The 24,165-nt window shown below is 49.6% G+C and overlaps 1 protein-coding gene across 6 annotated transcripts in view; it reads right to left on the reverse strand.

Annotated features, from left to right (window-relative positions):
• The window catches only part of BCAS3 (BCAS3 microtubule associated cell migration factor), a 598,395-nt gene that overhangs the window by 19,221 nt on the left and 555,009 nt on the right, over positions 1–24,165 (reverse strand). For 4 of the 6 annotated variants that reach the window (XM_028109071.2, XM_088028350.1, XM_088028353.1 and 1 more), the window contains exon 23: positions 4,314–4,481. In XM_028109071.2, coding sequence (XP_027964872.1) covers positions 4,314–4,481 — 168 coding nt within the window. Of the gene's footprint in view, positions 1–3,652; positions 4,198–4,313; positions 4,482–24,165 lie in introns of those variants that run through there. The other 2 variants (XM_028109074.2, XR_015769358.1) reach the window with 2 other exon arrangements.

Consider the following 24,165-nt stretch of genomic DNA (forward strand, 5'->3'; position numbering starts at 1 on the left):
AGGAGCCTGGAGACAGGGCAGTGGCTGGTCATGAAGGGCTTTGTACACAGTGAGATGGGGTGGACCGGGAGAAGCCCAGGGTTGCGGGAGAGGAGCGCAGCTTTTGGACACATGGGAATGTCAGTAGGTGCCTGGATAAATGGTTCTGGAGTTCAGGAGAGAAAGCCAGCTTGGAGATTATTTGGAGACATCAGTTCAGCGGTAGTAACTGAGGCCCCAGAAGCAGAGGAGAGTGCCCTGTGCTGACTGAGGGCGAGGGAAGAGGGCCAAGATAGGGCTTTGAGAAATACACTTCAGGCCAACGGGGAAGGAAAACCCAGAAAAGGGACGGAGGAGAAGTAGCCAGAGGCAGAAGACAAAGCAGGAGAGCGAGGTGGAAAGGGAGCTACGGGAGAGCACCTCAAGATCGCAGGGCGTGGCTTCCGGCACTAAAGCCCCCAGCCCAGTGCTGACTTTGGGGGGAGTAGCTGTTGTGGTTGCACAGGCTCTGGAGGCTTGGGACGGCTCCTCCGCTGTGACAGGAGGAGAGGGGGAGCTTGTTGCGGGGACCGGTAGGATCTGGGTGCGTGGAGTCAAGAGATTTCTTGAACAATGACCACCATTTTCTCTCTGAGGGTGAGAGACAAGATGGTGGGGTAAGAGACCTGAGGAGAATGGGGGAGTCTGAAATACTACCCGTGCAGAAGGCAAGAGACTGATTTCAAAACGATGGACGGAGCACATGTGCCATATTTAAAAAAAAAAAAAAAAGCAAAAATGGAAGGAAAATATTAAAAAAGAAAACAAACTCATAGGGGACCAGAGATGCATGGAATCTTGAAGAGAAGGAAACCAGACCAGAAGCCACAGCAGGAGGCAGGGGCTGCAGCAGAACTGCTCACATCTAGGCTGAATGTAGAATTCACTCACTCAGCAAATAGTGACCACGGGCCTACTATGCTCCAGACACTGTTCTAGGTGCTGGTTGCTGGTTTTTGCTGCAAAAGATGAGCACAAACCGAGAACAGGAAGTGGGGCTACTAGAAAAATAGAGAAGGCCTCCCCTGGCTCACTGGAGAGTAGATGCCAGAAATCTCTAGAGGCACCAATCTGAACAGCTTGTGATTCTCCCTCAGCAACCTAAGTGTAAGAGCAGAACTGGACTGACCTTGATTTGGAGTTCTGCTGAGTGGGGACAATGGAAGGCTAACAGGAACAAGGGGCGTGATGATATTGCAAGACAGCAACTCAGCCAGTTATTTCAGAGCAGATTTGCAAATTACACGTGTGATCTAATTAGACTAACTGGTCAGCAGCCCCCACAGAGAGGAAAGAAGTAACACCTGTTTTAAGACGGACCTTGTCAAATGTGCATAGAGATCTTATTAGGATGCGGGTGCAGACTCAGCAGGGTTGGGTGGGGCCCGAGACTATGCATTTCTAACCAGGTCCCAGGTAGAGATGGTGCTGTGGGTTCGCCGACCACTCCTGGAATAGCCAGGCTTTAAAAGGTTTTGCTTTACTTTTGGGGGACCGCTAACTTGCCCATGGTAGCTTACCGGTGGGGTGCTGGAGCCAGCTGATGGCGACATTTTCAGGAATTCAGCTAGCCAACTGACACCGTGTTGATGGCTTGAAACTGGACATAACGCGAGTTTTTATACTATAGAAATGTCCAAAGGCTACCAAGCCGGGCCTTCCTGCTTCCCTCTGGAGAGCTGGTTGGTAAACAATTCCCAGCATGTCACTGGCGAAGCCTGTATAATAGTGGGGCATGCTCTAGAGTGGGCTTCGGTGTTGGGGGTCACGAGAGCATGCTCCATTCAGACCTCGACAAAGAGGCCATCGGTCATGGTTGCGGGACTACACAGAGTGCCTGATGGAAGGCACTACAGGACTGACTCTCTCGATTGCCTCGGAGTACCTGACACAGGCAAACATGTAATGTCACCTTCTCTGTAGGTCCTGTGAGCCACCGAGAGGAGCAGGGTGGTGGGAAGACAAGAGAGGGACGGGCTGCTATGGCAAAGGGTGGCTTGCTGGAAATTCGCATCCAAGTCACACCGCCTGTGCCAGGCCATTTCTGGGTGTGCCGGGCTGCCCCTCCGAGGCCCTGGACCACACCACGAAGCCCGGCACTTCATCTGGAGTTGCACAATAGGACAAGTGATTCTCAGCAATGGCAGAGAGGAAATGAGTTAATTTCCATAATATCTGCTTTACTTATTGACCTTTAAAATAGAGGCAGATTTTTAAAAATTGATACATTTAATATGGTCAGAAAACCCCAAATGAATCCCTTTTTGTGACAGTTTGGAGAGGAAAATGAAATCCCTCTGCTCAAGAAGGGCATCTCTTATTTTCTGACCTGTGGGTCATGCAGTTTTAATTTCCTCTCTCATCTCTTCTTTTTCTTCTTCTTTTTTTAATTTCACAAACCTGCTTAAGGCCACAAAGACACTCCGGAATCCCCCAGCTGTCTGGCCGATGAACTGCTGCCAGGTTTGTTCAGGGTACTGTTTGTGCCAGGCTGAAGTTCTCCAGCTCTGGCCCAGCGTACCTTTACATCTGTTCGCTGGCTGACACTGAGGGGCTCCAAGTACTGTCTGAGGGGAGCTGCCCCAGAGCTGCATGAGCCCCAGCAAGGGTGGCTCCTGGGAAGTGAGTCTGGTGACACCAGGCCCTGGTGTATGTGGCAGGGGCTGGCAGGAGCCCCAGGGGTGCAGGGGGAAGGCGGTGCTGGGGGGAGTTGAGGAAAGGGAAAAGCTTCCCCCCTTCCGCCAGCTTCCAAGGAAAGTGGGGTCAGAGCCCCTGTAAATGGCAGAACCCGCCTCATCTGCAGATGCCGGGAAAACAGTGGCATGGTGGGCTACCATCCACGAGTTGGAGGGCTGGATGACAGGAACAGTGGTGGTGTGCACACATCTGCGCACGTGTGTGCACGCGGGAAGAGGGCATGGCTGGTCGCCGCTTCCAAGGTCCATATCTCCTCTCTCTCCAGGGAAGGAGGAGGTATAGAAGGGGGCTGGCCCTCAGAGAGAGCTGTCCCCTGCGGCCTGGTAAGGCACTTCTCTATCCCCAGGCACACTCCTTCTCTCCCCTCCTCGAGTCCATTCTGTCCATTTGCCCGGTACTGCGCAAGCACCGTGGGCGGGCCCAGAGCTAGCATTGTGCAGGAACAGGAGGACTGAATGGGAGGGGAAGAAGAGAGGGAAGGGCTTAAGTGCCAACTAGCTAAGGGACGGGGAGGGTCCACACGGAAGTGAGACGGATGTGTGATGACGTCCGGCAGTTCAAGTCCTGCCCCAAATGCTTGCCTCTCTAAATCTTGCTGGTCCTGATTTCCTGCCCCAGGTTGTAAGTTTCTCCTCGCTGGGATCCTCTTTCCGGGTAGGCCGGTGCAGCAGGGGCAGTAACGTTCATGGTAAAGAACCAGGCGCCGGTCTATAGAGGCCTCGGGCAAGCAAGAGTGGGAAGGCCCACGGCCAGGATCTGCTTGACCCAGCAGGAAGTTCCTGTCGACCTCAGGAAATGGGGAAGAGGCCTGCTGGGCGGTCTTTCTCGGGCCTAAAAGCTGGGCTAGAGCATGCACAGAGATGGAGAAGGAGGAGGTGCTTCGGAAAAGAGGAGACACAGGCTGTACTGTAACTGTGTGGAGATGGAAGAATCGTGGTCTTTCCTAACTGCATGCTGTGTGTGTGCGTGGACACATGCATGTGTGCATGCATGCACGTGTACGCTGCTTGCTGGGGCAGGGCTCACCCATCTTCTAAGGACGTCTTCTGACTGCTCTAGGATTCGAGAAGCTGCCCCGGGCTCCGGCGGCTGGGCCCTCTCACAGGCGAGAGTGCAAGGGCAAAGGCAGCAGGAGAAAAAGCAGCCTGGGGGCTCAAACCAGCCCTGCCTGCTTCGCGCTTGCTCCCTCCAGGCTGGCAGGCCCCACTGATACTTGCTAGTCCACAGAGCCTCAAGCGTGACAGGAGGTGTGCGGCCTCCACACTCCGAGCCTTAGGGCTGCTGAGAACCTAGGGACGCCAAGGTTGTCCCTTCCCCTGGAGAAGGTGTCCTTCCGGCAGCCGCATATACGACACAGTTGCGTTTATCACCGCATTTTTATATGTGTTATTCCACGTAGGAGGGGTCACCAGGGCCCGGTGCACTCCTTCACACAGGGCTCTCCCAATACCAGAGACTTCCAAACTGAGGGCAGTCAGAGTGCTAACCAAAGAAACACACGGTTAGAACAAATGGACACCCTCTCCCGCCAGAGAAGGTCTATGCCCACACGGGCCCGTCCTGACCGCGTCAGGCTGGGAGTGTGAGGCCACCTTTACCTGTTCCGGATCCCACCACGTCCCGGCTCGGCGACTCGGCCATGGCATCGGCGAGCCGCTCCCGCAGGCCTTCCTCTGTGTGCTCCATGGAGGACATGTGCCGCAGCCCAAAGCCCTCGGGCCAGCTCCCACACACCTCCAGCAGGGTCACGCTCCGGTCAAAGGTACCTGCGGCACACACGGGATATCCGACCTTGAGTCCGTGCCTTCAGAGAGCGGGCTGTTCTTCTGTCTACCCACCACTAGCTGGCCCCACCCCACCCGCACCCGGCCAGGGTCCGCTTCAGCGCTTCTCCAGGCTGGACGCAGGAGATACCACCACGAAACCTGTGTGGAAGGCAGAATGAAGCAGCTCGTGCCACGGGATCAGACAGGGCAGGCTTTCCGAAAAAAGACCTCGGAAGTAGGTCAAGGGCAGAGCACCTCCTTGCCAGGTTCAACCCAAACACCTCTACTTTTCTTTCTTTGAGGCAATAGGGCTTCCCCTAACAGTTCATTTAAAAAACGGGCTACGGGGCTTTTAAAGCTTCAAAAAAGTTTTCCATACCACTCTATCCTCTGCAGCAAACCTCCTCATCTTACATCTGAGGCTCAGAGAAGTTACGACCCAAGATCCAACAGCGGGTTTGTGACAGACCTGGTTCAAGAACTCCTGTCACCTGATGCCTCAATCTGGAGCTCGTTCTACTCGCCGCACGCAGTCCCCTAGCTGCCCAAGGACAGACGGACAACGGGGGCGCCATTTGGGGGATGCCAGCAACGGCGTTGGGTGATAGAATCTTCAGCAAAAATTGTTCCTTAACCCGAAGCTGCTCTCCGATTCCAAGACGTACATGGCGCTCTGCTCAGTGCCAAGATGAGATTTTACATGCAAGATCACTTCAAAGTCTAAATTTAAATTATTCTCCTCTATTATACAGCAAGTCTTCTGTGAAAGCTTATTTCGTCTACTCTCTCTTGGAAGGAGATTATCGTCATGCTCTGTTGCTTTAAGCACATACCATTTTCCCAGTGATTAGGTAACTGAATCCACTGCATTTATTGGGCTAGGTTCCTGCCAGCACCAGGAAGATGGGGAAAAAATGCAAATGCCAATGTTTCCTAAAGTTAAAAGTACGCACAACACACACTTTTTATCAGGCCTTGCTTCTCCTCTTTGATCAGCCGTCAGAAACTATCTTCCCTAGGCGGTCAGGACTGGCCAGCGTCAGCACACACTCTCTGCCAATGACAGGTGGTAATAGAGAGGGTGCGAGCCCCAGCCCCGGCAGGCGGCCCTGCCTCTGATAATGGCCAAAGCATCGAGGTGATAACCGTTAGTAAACACTCCGACAGCCGGTGACTCCATACATCAGCAAAGAGGGCCAGATAATCCTGAGCTCTTCTGACCAGACAAAGGCCCTTGGCCAGCCCGCTGGGATTTATATGTGTGGCAAGGGTCACCACTGGCTCCTGAATGTCATCAGCCAAGTTTGGCTTTGATTTATCTCTTGCCTAATTGTGGGGTAGATTCCTGGTGCTGGGAGGATGGGTAACATCTATAAATGTATCTCCCCAAGAGAGCGAGGCCCACCTTGGGATTGGGTTGCCGGGCGTCGGCTTGTCAGGTGGGACCCAGGAATGGGGAGCTGCCTGATACCACCTTCTCTCTTCATCAAGTAGGGTCAGGATGGATCTGGGGAGCCAGGCACTGGTAGTGGGGGTGGGGTGCTCTGAGCGTCAGCCCTCCAAGGGCCTCAACTGTGCAGCCACGCTTTGGCAGTGCCAAGCCCAGAGCCAACCCCAGACCGGCATTAGCAACAACTCAAAGGTGCCCAGGTCCTAAGGACACACAGGGACTGATGACATAAGCTAAGCTTCTGATACCACTACCCACTCGCTGAGTGATGTTAGGCAAGTTCCTCTATCTCCTTTTTCCATCTCTGAAGTAGAACTAATAACCCTGCCTCGAAGGAATGAAAGATGAAGCCAGGTTCCTGCCTGGAGCCTGTGTTCTCCCCCGGTGCTGCCCCACTCTTAACTGACAAGATCAAGAGCTACAGCATCATGGTGCCTCTGAAGAGTCTGCCTGGGACATGTACGCCTGGTGATCGCCAGATGAGGGAATTAGTAATAAAACATGGACACGCCTCCCCCTTGTACCTTCAGGGCTGCCGTGGCAGCTTTCTTACGGAGAGACATGTCTCAGAGTCTGTCTCAAGAGCGGGGACGCCCTTACCTTCTGTCACTTTACAAGAGCAGCGTGCCTGCCCCTAAAATGTGCTCAGTCAGAGTTAGGACACGCCGCTCTTAGAGGTCAGGGCAGCCAAGCAGATAGCGGGGCCGAGAGGAAGAAGGAAACAAAATAAGCCAGCAAGATGGCAAGAAGCATTCAGGTCAGAGGGTGGGCCTGGCCTACGACAGACAGCAAAGGCCAGTGGAGCATGTGGTATTTTAGGGACAAAACAACAGTAGACAGGAGAAAAAGAAATCATGAGCTGGTGGAGAATGGAAATAGAGCTGGACTGAAATGTAGGCTCTCAACACATATTAACTGCATGGGTCTGGGCAAGTTCTTTACCTTTCTGAGCCTCTGATTCCGCATCCATAAAAATGGAAAACCAATACAACCCTATAGGGTTGTTGTGATAATTGCATTAGATAAATACGCAATCAATCCCCTGGCACATAATGGGTGTGTTCTTGTATACGTTAATAATAGCAAATACGTACAACTTTATACCATTGGAAGCATCATCATAAATGTTGACGGTCACAACAATCCTGAGAGGTAGAGTAGGTACTACTCCAATTATTATGGGAGAGGAGCTGGAAGCTCAGAGAGAGTAAGCGGCCTGCTCGAAGTCTCCAAGAGACAGGCCCTTAATTCTTAGCTTGGAGTTCATTTTATCGGTTTACACTTTGCTTCTCCTGGCTGCATCTGCAGTGGAGAATTTTTTTTTAATTTAAATTCAATTCATTAACATATTGTGTATTATGAGTTTCAGAGGTAGAGTTTAGTGATTCATCAGTTGCATAGAAAGAACACCCAGTGCTCATTACATCATGTGCCCTCCTTAATGCCCATCACCCAGTTACCCCATCCACCCACCTCCCTCCCCTCCAGCAACCCTCAGTTTGGTTCCTAGAGTTACATGTCTCGTAAGGTTTGTCTCCTTCTCTGATTTCATCTTACTTTATTTTTCTATCCCTTCCAGTGGAGAACTGTTACAGGGAGAAATCACCTTTATCTTTCCTAACTTCGGACTCTTGTCACCTTCAACTGATAGCTTCAAAAAATCTTTCCCACTCCCCACCAGCCCAGCTTCCTTGGAGTATCACCGTAATGCTGATGAGTCACCCTGTCTGTTGGATGGCACACGGGAGGGAAAAAACACTGATGGAAGATCTAATCTGTTCTCTCTTCACATGGGCATTGCTAGGAGGGTGCAGGTAGGAGGCTGGGGATACAAACGGTGTCCGGCAGGGGAGCACTGGATCGTCTCTACTGTCCTGAGAAGTCACAGAGAGGACCTATTGTGCTGGAAGGATCCCCTCAGAGGCTCTGCAGGGCCCCCTTCCATGTCCTTGCCTTCCACCCCTGCCGGTGCAGATGAGGGCAGCAAAGGAGCTCATGGACTGTCCCGGGCCCAGAGTGACAGAGCTGCAGGTGTGTGCGTGTCAGCAAGGGCTGGGGTTAAGAGGCCAAGCCCTTGGACAGTGAGGTCACCTCTGCGCTCTTAAGCAACTGTACATCGTGTCACCATTGTCGGCACGGCTATCATTCATCGGGTCGGCCCAGAGACACTCCACCAGATGAGCTGGCCCTCTGAGTCCCATTACGGGAGAAAGGGTCAGTTTCAAGGGGGAGAAGACACTTAGTGCAGGCTGTTTGCAAAGCACAAAATATACGTACTTAGCAACAAAGATCTTTTGCTGAAGCAATGCTCTGTGGGTTGCAAAGCCCCCTCACGTTTATTATTTCAATTAACTCACACGTTCCTCAAATATTGATTAGCATCCACTATGATGTGAGCTAAGCATGGCACTGAGGTACGGGGATACAGAGTGAGCCCCCCTCCCCCCCAAAAAAGTTCATGGTCCTTCACAAAACTCTGGGAAGCAGCAATGGTCACCATTTTACAGATTTGTATTTTACTGAGGCTGAGGGAGAGAGGTGAGGTAACTTAAGGGCACGGGTTTAGGTGTGACAATCTTGCTCTGAGGACTCTTGGGAGCCCCTTCCTTTAGGGCTGCCTCCCACCCTGCTATTCTCTGCACAGAATTTTCTAAGATTTGGTTCAAGTCTCACCTGCTCGGTGAAACCCTGAGTGACCACCCGAGTTATAATGAGAACTGTTCCAGAAAGTCTGTTTGCATGGCATGTTCTTTACCTTTCAGGTGAAGCTGATTAAAGTCCTGAACTTGCCCGAAAAATGTATGTTTGCATACATAAAATTATGTAAGCAATTTCACAGAACGTTGTAAAGCAATTATGGTTCTGTATGGTTCTCTGAAGTCCATCTTCAGATCCCAGGTTAATGGGATCAGTTCCATGGGGTCATTCCCATCCTGCCTTATGTTATTCTCATGATCTGCTCTCCAACCTAGTGTAGAAGCTCCTCGAGGGCATGGATTCCTCCATAATCCATCAGTCTGTAATAAGTACAGGACTTTGTGCATCATGCTTACTCAAAATATGTTTGCTTATCCACTCATTAGGACCATCTAAGAAATCTGACAGTCGCTTTGGAGTCAATACCCTTTGGGTAGGATCCCGGCGCCTAAACATCTAGGGCCAGGATTGGGAGGAATGAGCTGGATGTAGGCAGAAAAGGGAGCTAAAATTAAATAAGAGGAAGGAAGGAGGTTATAAGTGAGCAGAAAACAATGCCACGGTATCACTCTGCTGCCTTCTGTGCATTTATTTTAGATTGGAGACCCCGGGAACTGGAAGAACTGAACAACTTGCCTTGGATGGCACAGAGAGCCGGGCTCATACAGGTGAGCTTCCCGAATCCTGCTTTCCAGCTTGGCATCCTGTGTTACACTCTTTCCCCAGAGGAGAAATGGGTCAGGTTCTTGGGTTTCACAAACCCATTAAAGACATGCTGTGACAGCTGGTAAGCCTGCAGCTCCTGGGGAGCCTAGGGGAACACGTGCTCTGTCTTTTGTATACCATTGTTGAGGGGCAACGGAGCCTGAGGGAAAGAGGGGGCATGGGGGGAGGTGGGGTGTTCCTCTGAGCTGATAGTGTCTAATCACACCCTAGCTATTTAGGAGACTGTGGCACAGCCTTCCCTGTGCCTCAGTTAGGTTTAGCCCAGGATTTGGACTTTGATGAGAGCCTGCTGATCAGATCTCCAGCCACCTGCGAGGCCAGGTAGCAGGAGCAAAACACGTCATTAAACACAGATCTATACCCCTGAAACAAATAATACAATATATGTTAAAAAAAAAAAAAAAGAGAAGAAGAAGAAGATAGCAGGAGGGGAAGAATGAAGGGGGGGAAATCGGAGGGGGAGAAGAACCATGAGAGACGATGGACTCTGAAAAACAAACTGAGGGTTCTAGAGGGGAGGGGGGTGGGGGACGGGTTAGCCTGGTGATGGGTATTAAAGAGGACACGTTCTGCGTGGAGCACTGGGTGTTATACGCAAACAATGAATCATGGAACACTACATCAAAAACTAATGATGTAATGTATGGGGATTAACATAACAATAAAAATTAAAAAAAAATAAACACAAGTCCTTCTGGGTGAGAGCTCACGACAATAATCACATCCATGAGAGTAAAGAAATGGTTCCAGGCAGGATGGAAACACCACCGGAGAGCCTCCTTGCCTGTTCTCCAAACTAGCTCACTCAACAGAGCTGGGGACTGGTACTGTGGGGGAGAGTTCCTCTGCATTACAGGCTGGTTCACATAAGCATAGGCTGAGGACATTAGCTTTACTTGGTACCTGGATGTGGCCGCAGGCATATTTCACTATGCCAAGACTAACAGAGATTGGTTCGCTGTGGGAAGGTGAGAGAATATGAGGACCCTGTCTGTCTCTTTCAATCCCTTAGGGTGGTTCCCAAGGTAACCATGACCTGAGCTGAAGGCAGACGCTTAATGACCGAGCCACCCAGGTGCCCCAATAATTACTTTTTTAAAGTAGGCTCCATACCCAGTGTGGAGCCCAATGCAGGGCCTGAACTCATGACCCTGAGATCAAGATGTGGGCCGAGATCAAGAGTCAGATGCTCAATCGACTGAGCCACCCAGGTGTTCTGGGGTTAGGTCATTTTAAAGGATTTGGTACTCCACTGGGGCGCCTGGCTGGCTTAGTTGGAAGAGCATGCAACTCTTGATCTCAGGGTCGAGAGTTTGAGCTCTGTGTTGGGTTTAGAGATGACTTAATATATAAAACATTAAAAAAAAAAGGGAGGGATTTGCTACTCCAGGTAAGAAGTAAATTGAGCAAGAGAAAGGAAAGGTACCAGCAGCAGAGAAATGCCTTTGCTAATGTTGGCAAGCCAGGAGATGCTGACATGCCAGATGTGATGATGTTATGCACATCTGTTCTCATAGGCCCTTGGGGCCACGGCTGGGAAGGGATTATTCATCATTCATCATAGGTCCACGAAGAGACCGCCCTGTGTGGCCAACATATCAAGGGGTCCTAAGCCAGAGCAGAGGAGTCAACAGTAACTGCGACACCAAGATTTCTTTACAATTTAACAGAAGAGTTGTTCTGGCAACTGCGGTGCGGTGTTTGGCAACCACAAGTGCGGTGTATGATCACAACTCATACTTTAAAGAGGAGGAGACAGACCACAACTCAAGATACCAAGGTTATAACTGGACTTCTCCCATTAACTTTTCTGGCCACTCCAGGTCTTAATTTCCCCACTTACCACATGGACAGGAAATGAGTGACTCCCACATAAGAGGTTCATCACACTGGCATGAATAGTTTCAAAAGTAATTAATAATAAACACGCTAACAGAGTAATGGTGAGATGATGTTTGATCTATCCAAGGGTAAAAGGTACCATATTTCATTTTCCACGAACCAGAAAACATAATTAAGCATTCATACCATAAGTGGTTTTTGTTGTTGTTGTTGTTTTTTCTTACTTAAAGGTATATGGTAAGCAGAAGACCTGGGTTCACATGCCAACTCCTGCCATTTTCTCACTGTATGACCTTGGGAAAGTCATTTGGCCTCTTTGGACCTTGGTTCCTTTACCTGCCATAGTGGGCTGAATCGCACTTCCTCCCAAAATATGCTCACCTCAGAATGGGACCTTCTTTGGAAATAGGGTCTTTGCAGATATAGTTAAGGATCCAAGATGAGAGTATCCTAGAGTTAGGGTGAGTCCTAAATCCAGTGACTGGTATCCTTATGACAGAAAGGAGAGGGAGATCATAGAGCGAGAAGAAGGCCACGTGAAGACAGGCAGAGACTGGACTTAGGCTACAAGATGAGGAATGCCAGGAGCCACCAGAAGCTGGAAGCAGTAAGGAAGGATTTGCCCCTAGAACCTTTGGAGGGAGTGTGACCTTGCTGATGCCTTAACTTTGAACTTCTGGCCTCCAGAAATCTGAGAGAATAAAATTCTGTTGTTTTCAGTCACCAGGGCTGTGGTAATTTAGTATGGCAGCCCTAGGAAAGGAAGACACTTACAGAACAGGGAAATGACTATCTGCCTTCCAGGCCGTCATGAGCATCAAAGCGCACAGGGCCACCCGAACCCAGAGGACTACGCAGCATGGGACTACGTGAGCAGCTCCTCAGAGGGGCACTGGGATTCTGTGAAAGGCTCAGAAAGTGAAGACGGTGGTCTAGGGACACCTCTAGGCCGGAAGACAAGAGCTAGACGAGAGACACTTGGTGTGGGAACTCCATTATTAAAGCCGAGTGGTTCTGTGTGGGCCCTTGATGGGGAGTCCCAGCACAGAAGTGGGTGTGGGACCCCCACTTCCCTGAGGATGCCTGCAGGGGGCACAGGACGGCAGGGCAGGTGGCTCTTAGCTCCCAGGTTGGCGCCCTTCCATCCTCATGATGTCCTTACCTCTCCCTACACCTGCGGGGGATGTTTTGGCTTCTGAATTCTTTAACAAATAAACAGGATCATACTCAACATGGGTAAGGATAAAATGAGATGGACTGTTGCTGGTGGGGAATATTATTGTTAAAAACTACCTGAAGGGCAATTTGGCAATGTGTACTAAGAGCCTTTTAAAAACATGCCCACCCACTGATCTAGGGATCCACCTCCAGAATTCTAGCCCAAGTAAATAAGACGCCAACAAACCTTCAGGCATAAAGATGCCCCTTGCCACTTTAACACCGCCTTAAAATAGGGTATTTGTGAGGTAAAGCATACTTCCTTCTTGCAGTAGAATATTAGGTGGTCATGAAAAATCATGTTTATTATAGGGGAAATTCTTTAAGATACAATGTTAAATAAAAGAAGCAAATAAAACTGTACAGTTAGTATTACCAAGCAATGTAAAGGCAGCAGAGAAAAACGCTTTTAAAAAATCCATGGCAAAGTATTAATCATGGTTGCCTCTGGGTAGCTGGGTTATTGGTGACTCTTTTGTTACGTTATACCTGTCCATATGTTTCCTGTAACTTTGGCAATCAGTATAAAGCCAGTGAACAAACATGAAGAAAAAGCCCAGAGAGAAAAAAACACCCCATGCCAGAAACACGTGTGCTGGGACGCAGACAGTAGTAGCCCCCTGAGGAGCAGCTGAGGGGATGGCCTCCCCGAGCCTGGTCTTGACACGGCTGGGGGCAGGGGGGGCCTGCAGCTCCCCAGCCCGCATCTGACTCCTCTCGCAGTGTCCGTGGCCAGCCGCACGCGATGTTGACTCATCCCTGTGTACATCTGACATATTTCCTTTTAATTTGTGTCAGGAATGTGCACCAACCTGTGTGTGTGAAAACGGCAGAAACGATTCAACCTCTGTACAAATTCCATATATCAGATCAGAAAGGACCAGAAGAGCAATGCTGGAAGAAGTCCATTTTTAAATCCAGTCCCTTTACCTGTCATCTTTGTCCTGCCCGGCCACCCCAGCCCTCAACCTTTCGATAAACAGGACACGGCTTGCTAGGAGACACCCTTTCCTGATTGCCAAGGAATGTCTGAGCCCCTCACACATCATTAGGAGGTCATTGAGCCGGGCCCGTGCCTTTTGCCTGGGAGCCCAGGAGATCAGTCATCACTGCAGGGCCCAATAAGGAGAATTTCGATGGGCTCCCCACTCAGAGCAGACCTGGAGGTGCCTCAGACAGAAGAGCTTTCCCAGACACTGGCATTTCCCAGACAGAATCCCAGAGACCTTTTCCTCCTCTGCTTTAAAACAGACACCATCAAGATTTCTACCCCTCCAAGTGGGAAGAGAAGAATCATTTTGCAGTTAGACTACAACGAAAATATTCCCTGCAGGATGCTCTGCCCTGCTTATGAGGGTGGAGAGAAAATTTACACACGGCGCTCTGTTACAGGATTCCTATGGCAAGGCTCAGAATACACCGCAAGACAAACTATATCCTCGGAAACCTAACATCTCCTTTTTATTCCAACATCTCCCTGAATGGAAATAACTTCGCGGAACTGTATCTCTAAACACAAGTAAGCACACAAACTGGGTTTTCTAGAATAGGCCCGCTCCCAAATAATTCGTCCTGTGATCAGATCAGGTATCGGGGAAGGCAAGAGAACTAACATTTATTGTTTTGTGCCAGGCATGGCCACTTTACAATACATTACCTCACTGAAAGTACCCCCACCTATGATGGTGCTAACATTCCCATTTTATCGATCAAGCAACCGAGGCTGAGAAAAGTAAAATTTTGCTCAAGATGATGATGTCAAGGCTATGATCAAGATTCTGATTCTAGGTCCAAAGCCTGTACTTTCTCCACTAAAATTCATGCCGAATTTTCATTTTGAAAATATGGCTGCAGGACCAGTAAGGGGGTTTCCAGTTGAGCCTTCCTATTGCAGAATTTTTAAGTGGTTCTTGCAGTTGGGCAGTTGGGAGGCAGGACAAACAACCCAACCCAAATCCTGTGTTTGTCTTAAAAGAGATTTCAGTACTCTACAAATAAGCCAAATTTGAGGCTCTCAACTGAGGAGAACTTTGAAGTCTGAAACCTGGGGCTAAGAAGTCTTCTGTTTTTATTAATTAAAGAAGATATTTCAAAATCATGAGATTTATCACGATGACTGAACTTCAGATGTGAAACTCAATATACACACAGACATGCATGGCTTGTCCTTTTGGGTTATTTTTGATCTTCCCTGAGGATCTGCATTTCCTCAGATGAGACCTCTCTGCTTCCTGGGCTGGCTGACATGTCTGGAGGCCCAACTTTGCAGGCCTGAGCCGCTGCTGGCCTCAGGAATTTCAAAGGCCAGGGAGAGAACGGTGGGCAAGGTGGCTCCTACTGCCATTTGTTCCTCTATGCCCCCAAGGCAGTAGCTGTGGGAAAGAAGGGAGGAACCCACTCTGAGCTGAAGAAGGGTCCTGGATGCGCCTGCAGGTCCCGGAGTTGACTGGTTTGACGCCCTGCCAAGTTTTGGTTTTGTTATTTTGGTAGTCACCTAACCACGTGGGCTTTAAAAATGGTGCCCCCAGCTTGGGCAAGAGACATTTCCATTTGTAGCATGTGGTCAGCCTTCCGCTTCTTGCTGCCATCAAAACCCATCAGCTCTCACTCCAAGGGGCAAACCTGAACCAGATTTTCAGCCGCAGGGGTCTTGGGATGAAGATTTGTGCCTGGCCTGCCATTCTGACACAGGGTATATTATATAACAGGATCCCTACTTTCCAGGCCCTTACAACAAAGCTGTTCAGCAAAGACTTGGCCTCAGGGCCTAAGAGGAACAAGATGAGAAACAGCACTGTTTGGACAATGGGGGACACCCACTGAAGCTGGGGTGGTTGGGGACGGTTTCCATCAGTTGTGGCGGTTTGACGTGGGTGGAGGACATTCCACAGTAGGGGGGATGTCTGAGGACAAACACGAAGGCAGGGATGTTCCTCACGTAGAGGCAGTCGGGGGAGTCCACTGGAGTGGCGGGTCCCTCATGAAGAATAATACCTCACGTGGTTTCTCAGAATCGGTGCCTATTTTCACATAGTTATTTCCTTTTGACTGTGGGACCACAGCAATTTGTACCATGGGCAGGACAGATACTGTTGGTTCCATTCTATAGATGAGGATCCTGAGGCCCCCGATGGGAAAATGACTTGCCTCAGTCACCTTAGTTTCTTTACTTTTTTTCTTTTTACTGAAGTATAGTTGAATGTCACCTTACTTTCTTGCCTCCCAGGGTAGTTGTGGAACCATCTGTGAAGGTCCTCAGTGAACAAACTGGCACTACAGAAATATTATCATGGCGGCCTGAGGTAGGCACCAAAATGGGATCACAGGGTAGACTGGTGACTTACTTTGCTGAAATCTTAACTAGTGCTGGCTTGGGCCCCTTGTCCTACAAGGACTTCCTTGACTTTTGGCCTCGTTTCCTGGCCTTGCGGCCCGTGGGGGTGGGATTCAACACAGTTATCACTTGACCTTATCACACAAGGTGTGTCCAGGGCTTGTTCCACACCTGAAACAGTGGGGGTGCCTGGGAATTGTCATTTCCTGCCTCGACATGTCGAAGTGTTTGTTTAGCCTTGGCTGGTCACACTGACTCATCATCCTCAGCCCGGGCATGGAAACCAGGGAGGATGTAGGGAAAAGCGGAGAAGCTGCAGGAACACACAGCGGGATCAGTGAGGTGTAGAAATCTTAACAATGACAATAATCCCTTACACTGCACCCTGCTTTACCCTTTACAAGGTGCTTTCGCTGCCTTAATCCTCACAACACCCTCAGAGAGGAAAGCAAGGCAACTCTTACAAGTCCTGGTTTCACAGCTGAGGAAGTGAGGGCAGGGAGTTACGTGAGGGGCAGAGATGAGTTTGGAGAACCCAATCCCGCATGCTACCCCTTTGCTAGTCCAAGTGTGGGCCACTGGCTGGCACGGCAGTGCCGCCTGGAAGCCTGGGAGAAATGTAGCCCCTTGCAGGCCCTGCCCCAGGCTTAATAAAGCAGAAGGTGCACTTAAATCACTCCCCTCACCCTTCCCGGTCCCTTGGAGTATATCTGGCTCTCTTTACTCGTTTAAAGACCAGGAAATTGAAGCCCAGGGAGAGGATGGGACACGGCCTGTGACAGAAGCCGGAGCAAACAGAACCTTGGTCTTGCAAAGTGGTCCTGGGCCCGCTTAATCGGGCTGACATTCAACTGCCGTGCGCCTTGCCTTTCCTCCTCCCTCCCTGCCCCACAAGTTCAACCCTCAGACCGCTCTCAGCTGCCAGGCCCTCGGCCTCTCCCCTCCGTTCCAGCCCCGTGTTAAGTGTTAACACAAGTTCTAGGGTCTATGGTTAACACTCTATTAAAGCAAACAGGGAAGCTGAGACCTCCTGCAACCGGGGAAGAGCCAAGTGGGGGTGCGGAGAACCTGGCGGCTCCCTGGCACAGCTGCCGAGGGGCAGGCCTGCACTCAGCTGTGTCTGCGCTGCCCCCTGCTCGGAGGCCCTACTGCCTTCAGGAGAGGGCCGGGAACCCCCTGCTTACCTGCTTACCGGGGAGGAGAGGCTGCAGACGCCTTGTAAAATGCCCACTTCATTAGTAAGTGTGGAAAATGCCCAAATAACTGTGTTAAGCTGGTTATGATTTTCCCTGCACTCACTGGTCTCCCTGGGTGCCAAGTTTGGCACCTGTGGGTAAAAGCGATTCCTAGGCCACGGCTGGAGCTCGGGGCCAGGATTCCCCCACCTCCCCCCCACCCCCCACTTCTACTCCATCGAGGCCAATCAGGATGTTATTCATTTCCCTAGCTGAGACGCAAGTTCAAAAGGGCCAGGAGAGCTCCTTGGCCTGCCCCTGTGTGAGAAATGCCAATCTTTCCCTTGAGGAGGAAGCAACGTATTTTGTTTCTGCTACACTCATGCAAGGAGCAGCCCAGAATGAGTGTGTGTGTGTGTGTGTGTGTGTGTGTGTGTGTGTGCGCGCGCGCGCGCGCACACCTAGCTTTTTATCTTTGGACCTATGGTACATAATGGATTCAGAGGAAGATCAGAGTCATCCATAAGGAGAGAGGCAAAAAAAGCCAAGGCGCCAAGAGGCCCCTCGCAGGGGCCTGGAAACCTCATGTTACTATCTCAGATAGACACGGACCTGTCATCCAACCTTGAGTTAGGGCTAACAGCTGAACAAAAGAATTTCTCATTGTGCTTCATTTGAGTTTTAGAAATGCCTTTAGGGTTGAAAAGCTACTTAGAAGAGCTTTCTCACAACCCTCAGACTGTTTAAAAAAAAAAAAAAGTAAATAAAAACCAAGCCTATTTGTTGTAGAAACACCTACCAAATAGCTCAAAATGAACTTGCAAATTCACCAAAACTCTCCTGGGCAAGCCATTAACCCTTTCTGGACTGGACCCCCCTTTAAAATAAAGAGGCCTGGATAAGCGCACTGTAATCTTCAAATGTAGGAAGTGACTCTTCTGTTGTCAAGATCCAAAATGGGTGGTGGTGCCCCATTTACTGAGTGAACCATCCCCCCTCCTTCTCACCCTGCCTGTGGGGTCCACCTTCAAGGCCCAGCAGCAGTGGGCCCGCGCTCTGAACCTAGCTGCAATCCCTTCCTTCCATTTCGTATCTTCTTATATCTTATTTTAAAGACCATTGTGAGATGGGGGTAGGGATAGGCAGATCTCTTGGACAAATGAGGTGGTTATAAGGTCACTGAGCTCTCTGTCGGTAGAAAGAACACTTGATTAAGAATGGGAAACCGAGTGCTAGTTCTGGTGCTGGTGTGTTCTAGCAAGTCACCTCCTGGCCCCTCAGCTTTCTGCACTGTAAAAGAGAAATAATAATGCTAGTTATTAGGGGTGCCTGGGTGCCACAGTCGGTTAAGCATCCGACTCTAGGTTTCAGCTCAGGTTATGATCTCAGCATCATGGGATCTAGCGCCGCGTCAGGCTCTGAGCTCAGCGTGGAGTCGGCTTGAGATTCTCTCTCCCTCTCCCCTTGCCCCTCCCACTCATGCTCTTTCTCTCTAAACATAAATAAAAAAAGCTTTAAAACAATAATAATGCTACTTATTATTACTGCTAGTTATTTATAATCCTCAAAATCATGCTAAGATTCAAATGACAACATGCATGATAGAGCCTTCAACACTACGCTGTGTAACGGGTATGTGAAGTATTGATTTTACCCTTAGAAGCCAGAGGGCTTTATATTGGTGCTCTCACCATTTCCCTCCAGATCCTTTGAGACTTAAGGATATTATCTAAGCTGTTTGGTTTCTGGAGGTATGGGAATGTCCACACAGCCCAGCACACCACTCAACCCTAAAATGGGAATGTGAAGTCACCAATCGTGTCTTCACTGGAGCTCTAATGCTGCACAAGACACTTAACTGCTACCCTTCAGGGTCAAACAGAGCTTACCCTGAACTTATTCTGATGTCCCAGAGATATCTAAGAACCAAGAGCCTGCAGCACAGATCTTGCCACATAATAGGTGCCTAATTGGGGTGCCTGGGTACTCAGTCGGTTGAACGTCTGACTCTTGATTTCAGCTGGGGTCCTGGTCTCGGGGCTGTGGGACCGAGCCCCGCGTCAAGTCCCACGCTCAGCACAGAGTCTGCTTGTCCCACTCCCTCATCCTCTGCCCCTCCCCCTGCTTGCACACTCTCTCTAAAGTAAATAAAATCTTAAAAAAAAAATAGGTGCCTAATAAATGTTTCTTGAATGAATGAAGAAGAAACCTTCGCTATATTTTGATCTGAAGTGTGTGTCATGGGTCTGAAAAGGAGCGCATAAAGGCATTCCCCAGCTACCTTACCTCCAGGCGGCAATACCCTTAAATCTCTCATTCTAAAATAACTCCAAAAAGAAGGGGTCCCTATGCTCCTTGGAGTCACACTCCTTAGTATTCTACTCAGCCGGTACCTTCTCCCTATAATATTAAAATAAGTATAATTAATATCTCTATTTATCCTGGAAAGATAATGTCCCAAGATCAAGTGCTTAGGAAATATTATTTATCCTGACTATTCATTCATGACAATGTTTGAATTTCATAGATTTGCAATTTCACAGACCCTCTGAACCGCTTCTATGCCTAATAAAATACATTTAGTAGAGACAAAGCCCTTATTTATAAAATTGATCCTGAGAATAGTTGTATTAAACATGCCTCATGATGAGGGACAGTGAGCAGTGTTAGGTCTCAAACATATAAACAGAGCCAGCTCTGACCTTGGCAATCACCTAAAAATGTCTTTGTCTACAGATGGTGCCTCTTCCAAACTTCTTTAATAGCTTTTTAGCATATGGTGGGTTTTCTTTCTTTTTCTTTTTCTTTTTTAAATGCTGGATCACCTCCAGGCCCATTATTCCACAAAATGGAGCGGCCAATCAGACTGTCTACACCAGAGGGCAGTGAGGATGCTCTAGTCCAATAGCTCTCAGAAAAGCAGCGCTAGACCAATTATCTGTCTAAATGCAGGATTTCCACCGGACTCCTGAATACTCAGACAGTTGCTCAGAAGCTCTCCTTTAGATCAATGGGTGAGCACTTCCATTTCCATGAATCTGAGGAGAGCCACAGCACCAGTGGCTCAAAGGATGGGGGTTCTCCAGAACCTTAGGTGGAATCCGTCTGTGTGTAGGGTGGGAGGCGGGGGTGTGGTTTGTATAGTTGGAAAAGTTATTAATCAACAACCTCTGGTCTGGAGCCTCATTCCCAGATTTTCCTAATGGGAAGAATCACCTGGGGTGCTGATGGAATGAACGGATTCTCAGGCCTTTCTCCAAGATGATCCAGTGCAATGGTTCTGGGATAGGGTCTGATTCTTACCTGGGAATTTGGGGGACCACTGCTCTAGAGCAGCAGGCCCTCAAATCCAGCCTTATGGAAAAAGCGTGTGACCACCCTCCCCTGATCGTGGTAGCTCAGCCATAATCACGTGGTCCCCTCCGGCAATCCAGATACCACGAAGGACAGCCGACTGCGCTGGCAAATTGCTGACTACTCCCCATGCTTCCTCCTCCTTCCCTGACCGCCCCCCAGTCTCTCCGAAGCCTAGCTTTGCTCCCTTGCTCCTCAAATGGTCATGCTCCTAAGGGTTCCTCCACCTTCACCCTCCTCTCTTCCTTCTCTGTACATTCCACCTGGGTGAGCTCATCCACTCCCACAGTTACAGCTACCACTGGTTGCCCCCACGGCACTTCTGACCCGGTTCTTTCCTGGCCTCTGAATCCACCCATGTCAGACCAAACGTACTCCACAGGCACCTCCGACTCACTAGGTCCAAAGCAAATTCGTCACCTGACTTCTCTGAAACTTTTTCCTTCTCAAGATTCCCTAAGTGAATGGCAACACCCAGACCCCCTCGTTTCCTCACCCCCACTGATCAGGAAGTCCTGTGGGTTTTACTTCCTAAGCCCTGTCCAGTCTGTCTCCTACTCCACTGTCACTGATCTTAGGCCCTCATCAGTCCCCACTGGGATTATTCCAACAATCTCTATACCGGTCTTTCTGTCCCTTAATATAGCTTCCCTTCACTTAAATCTTCTTAGTGCCACCAGAGTGACTTTTCCTACAATGCGAATCTGAACATTTTACTTGTCTATCCTCAGGATAAAGCCCGATCTTCTTAGCACCACCGTCTATCATCCGGCCCTGGCCAGCTCTCCAGACTCCCTGCACACCATGCCCCACCCTGCGCTTTGCCCTTGTGCCTCTGAATCGGCTGCTCCCTCTGCCTGGAATGTTCTTCTGCCCTAGCTAAGTCCTATTGATCCTTGAAGACGTAGATCAGCTGGGGGAGTCTACCACCCTCCTTCTCAGTCTGACTTAGGTCTTCCAATAGGCCCCCCACAACACCCTGGCTTACCTTCCACAGAGCACCCTGGTATAGTCAACTCCACAACAAACACTTATTGGGTGTCTGTTACAGTCCAGCCACTGTGCTGGGTGCTGGCAGTTTTGGAAAAGGGGATGGACTGCAAAAAGGAACAATACCGTATTTTCTGGTCTACCTTTCTCACTAGACTGTAGGTTCCTGGAGGGCAGGATCTGCTGCTGTTTTTGTTTTTGTTTTTTTTTTAATCTCTGTATTCCAAATGTACAACATGTTGCCTCAGTTCTTGGCACTTAGCAGGAAGGAAAGAAGGGAAGGAAGAAACTGAGGTTGTCTAGCCTGGAGAAGAGATTAAGAGAGCTGAGATTCTAGTACTCAAATATCTGAAGCACAACTTTATGGAAAAGGGAATAGATGTATTTATTCATTCTGTGGCCCCAGGGGCCACAGAGGACACATAGAGAAAAGACAATGGGCTGATGTATTTCAGACCAACATGAGAGGAAGCACCAGCTGACAGGACAAGCTGCCTCATACTCGGACTCAAGAGTCAATCCACACGCAATCTCCTCCATGAAGCCTTCGCGGGGTCCTCCGGGCAGGGAATGGAGGGAAGGGTCCCTCTGCTCTCTCCCCACAGCACCTGCACAGCCTCTAGCATGCATACGTGACTGCAGTGACCCATTCTCCTGACTTGCCCTCAGCTTTGTGCTGTGAGTGTTTTGCCTTATTTTTGTATTCATATTGCCTTAAGATGCAGTACAGGAGATGGATGGTTAAAGGCTCAGGCTTTAGGGCTCTTATTCTGTCACTTAATAGTTGCATAATGTTGGGCAAATTAGTTACCTCTCCCGGTTCAATGAATACCTCTTTAAAAGGGACTAATAAAAAATATGAAGGCTTAAACGAATGTGCTCAGCACAGTGCCTGACACACAGTAAATGCTTACATGCACTACCATCCTGCTGGTCCTCATCACAACTTGGTGAAGTTCCTCCGTTTCACAAAGAAGCTGAGGTATAAAGAGACTTTGCGTCAGGCCACAGAGCTGGACCCTGGGGCCAGGATTTTGGATATCTCAGATAGTGTATTTCTTCCAGGCTTAAACTTTTAAAGAAAGTTTTCGCCCTGATTTTTCAACCATGCTGAAATGCGCTGACAATAGAAGGAAGTACTTTCTTCTACAACAGAATACAAATGTTCTTTGCGAATGCCATCATCTCTTCCAAAGGAATTATCAATCAGGAGAGAAGCTCAGAGCTCACAGGAGCTGTCGAGAACAGTGCTTCCCGTCCTTTTCACTCTATAGACCCTCTAAGTCCATCCCTTGACTTCAAAGAAGATTATGGCACGACACCACCATCACCTTCTAAGTAACGATCACTCCAGCCAAATGCTGAGAAAGTGTGATGCTCAGGTGCATGACCAAACCAACACTCCTGGCCTCACAATTCACTGACCTCCACACACCAATGACTTCACCTTCATTCCTGCAACTCACTCACCTGGATCTTGCAATTGCCTCTTCTAGTATTTGAAGCAAGAAATCCCACATCTTGATCATGAAACTTCCTATTTTTTCTCTCCCTCATTTCCTATTCTTCCTAATGATGCTTTTCCACCTCATTGAGCCTGCTAGCCCCTGGAGCCCTTCCTATCATCCCAATCTACTGGTGACACTTCTTCACTGTCCATCCCAGTATTCAGGTTCGTAAGTCCAATAACACTCTCAACACCCGCCTCCCCCCGACCCCGCCACTGCCATCACTGCCCCCCCCCCGTCAACCTGCCCCTCCTGCTTTCCCTGATGCATCCAGGATGATCTATCCACCATCCAGCCACCTGATTCCTCTGCTCCCGCTCCTGGGCTGCTGGGCTGTGCTGGAGAAAACCTCACACTTGCACCCACTGGCACCATGACAAATGTACCAGCTAGGCCCTCCCTGCTCCTCAGCCACCGCCGCCCCCATTCATTCCTGGTCAGTTCCCTCCCATACTTCCTCTTCTTCTCAAACCCCCCAAACCTGTCACAACTCTCTCCCACATTCTCAGCAGATGACCTGCCAACTAACGGCCTTTGGGATTTCCTTTTTAGTTCTTTCTTTTAAAGATTCAGAAGTCCACACATCTTAAAAGCGACCAGTGTAGGAGTGACAAACACAGATCACAGCCCCTGAAGAATCATCCAGTCAGCCAGTCAGGCATACTGGAAGTGGAGTCTCCTCTGATAAGAGAAAGCAGGCAAGGTGTCGGCTGGGAACCAGAGAACTGCTCTCTTCCCGCCTTTAGTTCCCCACTGAATACATTCTGGAAGGATTTTGATTTTGCCCTTGTCACTTCTATTCTTCATCAGGGAGCTGCTGTTGTGTGAGGCTGAGTGGCATCCTGAGGTGGGAGAAAAAGATGATTGCAGCAGGCGAGTGAGCCCGTGCCCAAGCAGATGGCTTATAATCCAGAAATGACCCTGTACTGCCTCCAAATGAGAAAGGACAGGGCAGTCAGCATTCCTGTGAGAGTTGCAGGCTCGCACATGTGTGTGGATGGGTATCTATTTCAGAGTCATCCCAGAAGTCAGAAAATACCTGTCCAAAGGGGCAGAAAGGTGTGAGAGTGACGCCTCCACGCCTTGCCATGGTTGCCAGGCCTCGTGATGACCTGGCCCCAGCTCACACGTCCAGGCTCATCTCTCCCCCTCCTTCCCTGTGCCTTGCAGGAAACATGAGGAACCTCATTCTGTTCCTCCAGTGGACTATGCTCCCTTTCATCTCTGGGCCTTTACATCTTCGTCTTGCTCATCCCTTGATGGCAGCTTAGACAGAACTTCCGGGGCACCCTCCCTGACCCTTCCCTCGATGAAGCCAGGGGCCCCTGCTATGCACCCCCACGGCAGAGCCCCCTGAAGCTACCTCCTCACAGTACACTCCATGAATATT

Source organism: Eumetopias jubatus, unplaced genomic scaffold, assembly GCF_037043125.1.
Source record: "Eumetopias jubatus isolate StellerSeaLion01/CBP00866 unplaced genomic scaffold, mEumJub1_p1.0 scaffold_10, whole genome shotgun sequence".
NCBI classification, from domain to species: domain Eukaryota; kingdom Metazoa; phylum Chordata; class Mammalia; order Carnivora; family Otariidae; genus Eumetopias; species Eumetopias jubatus.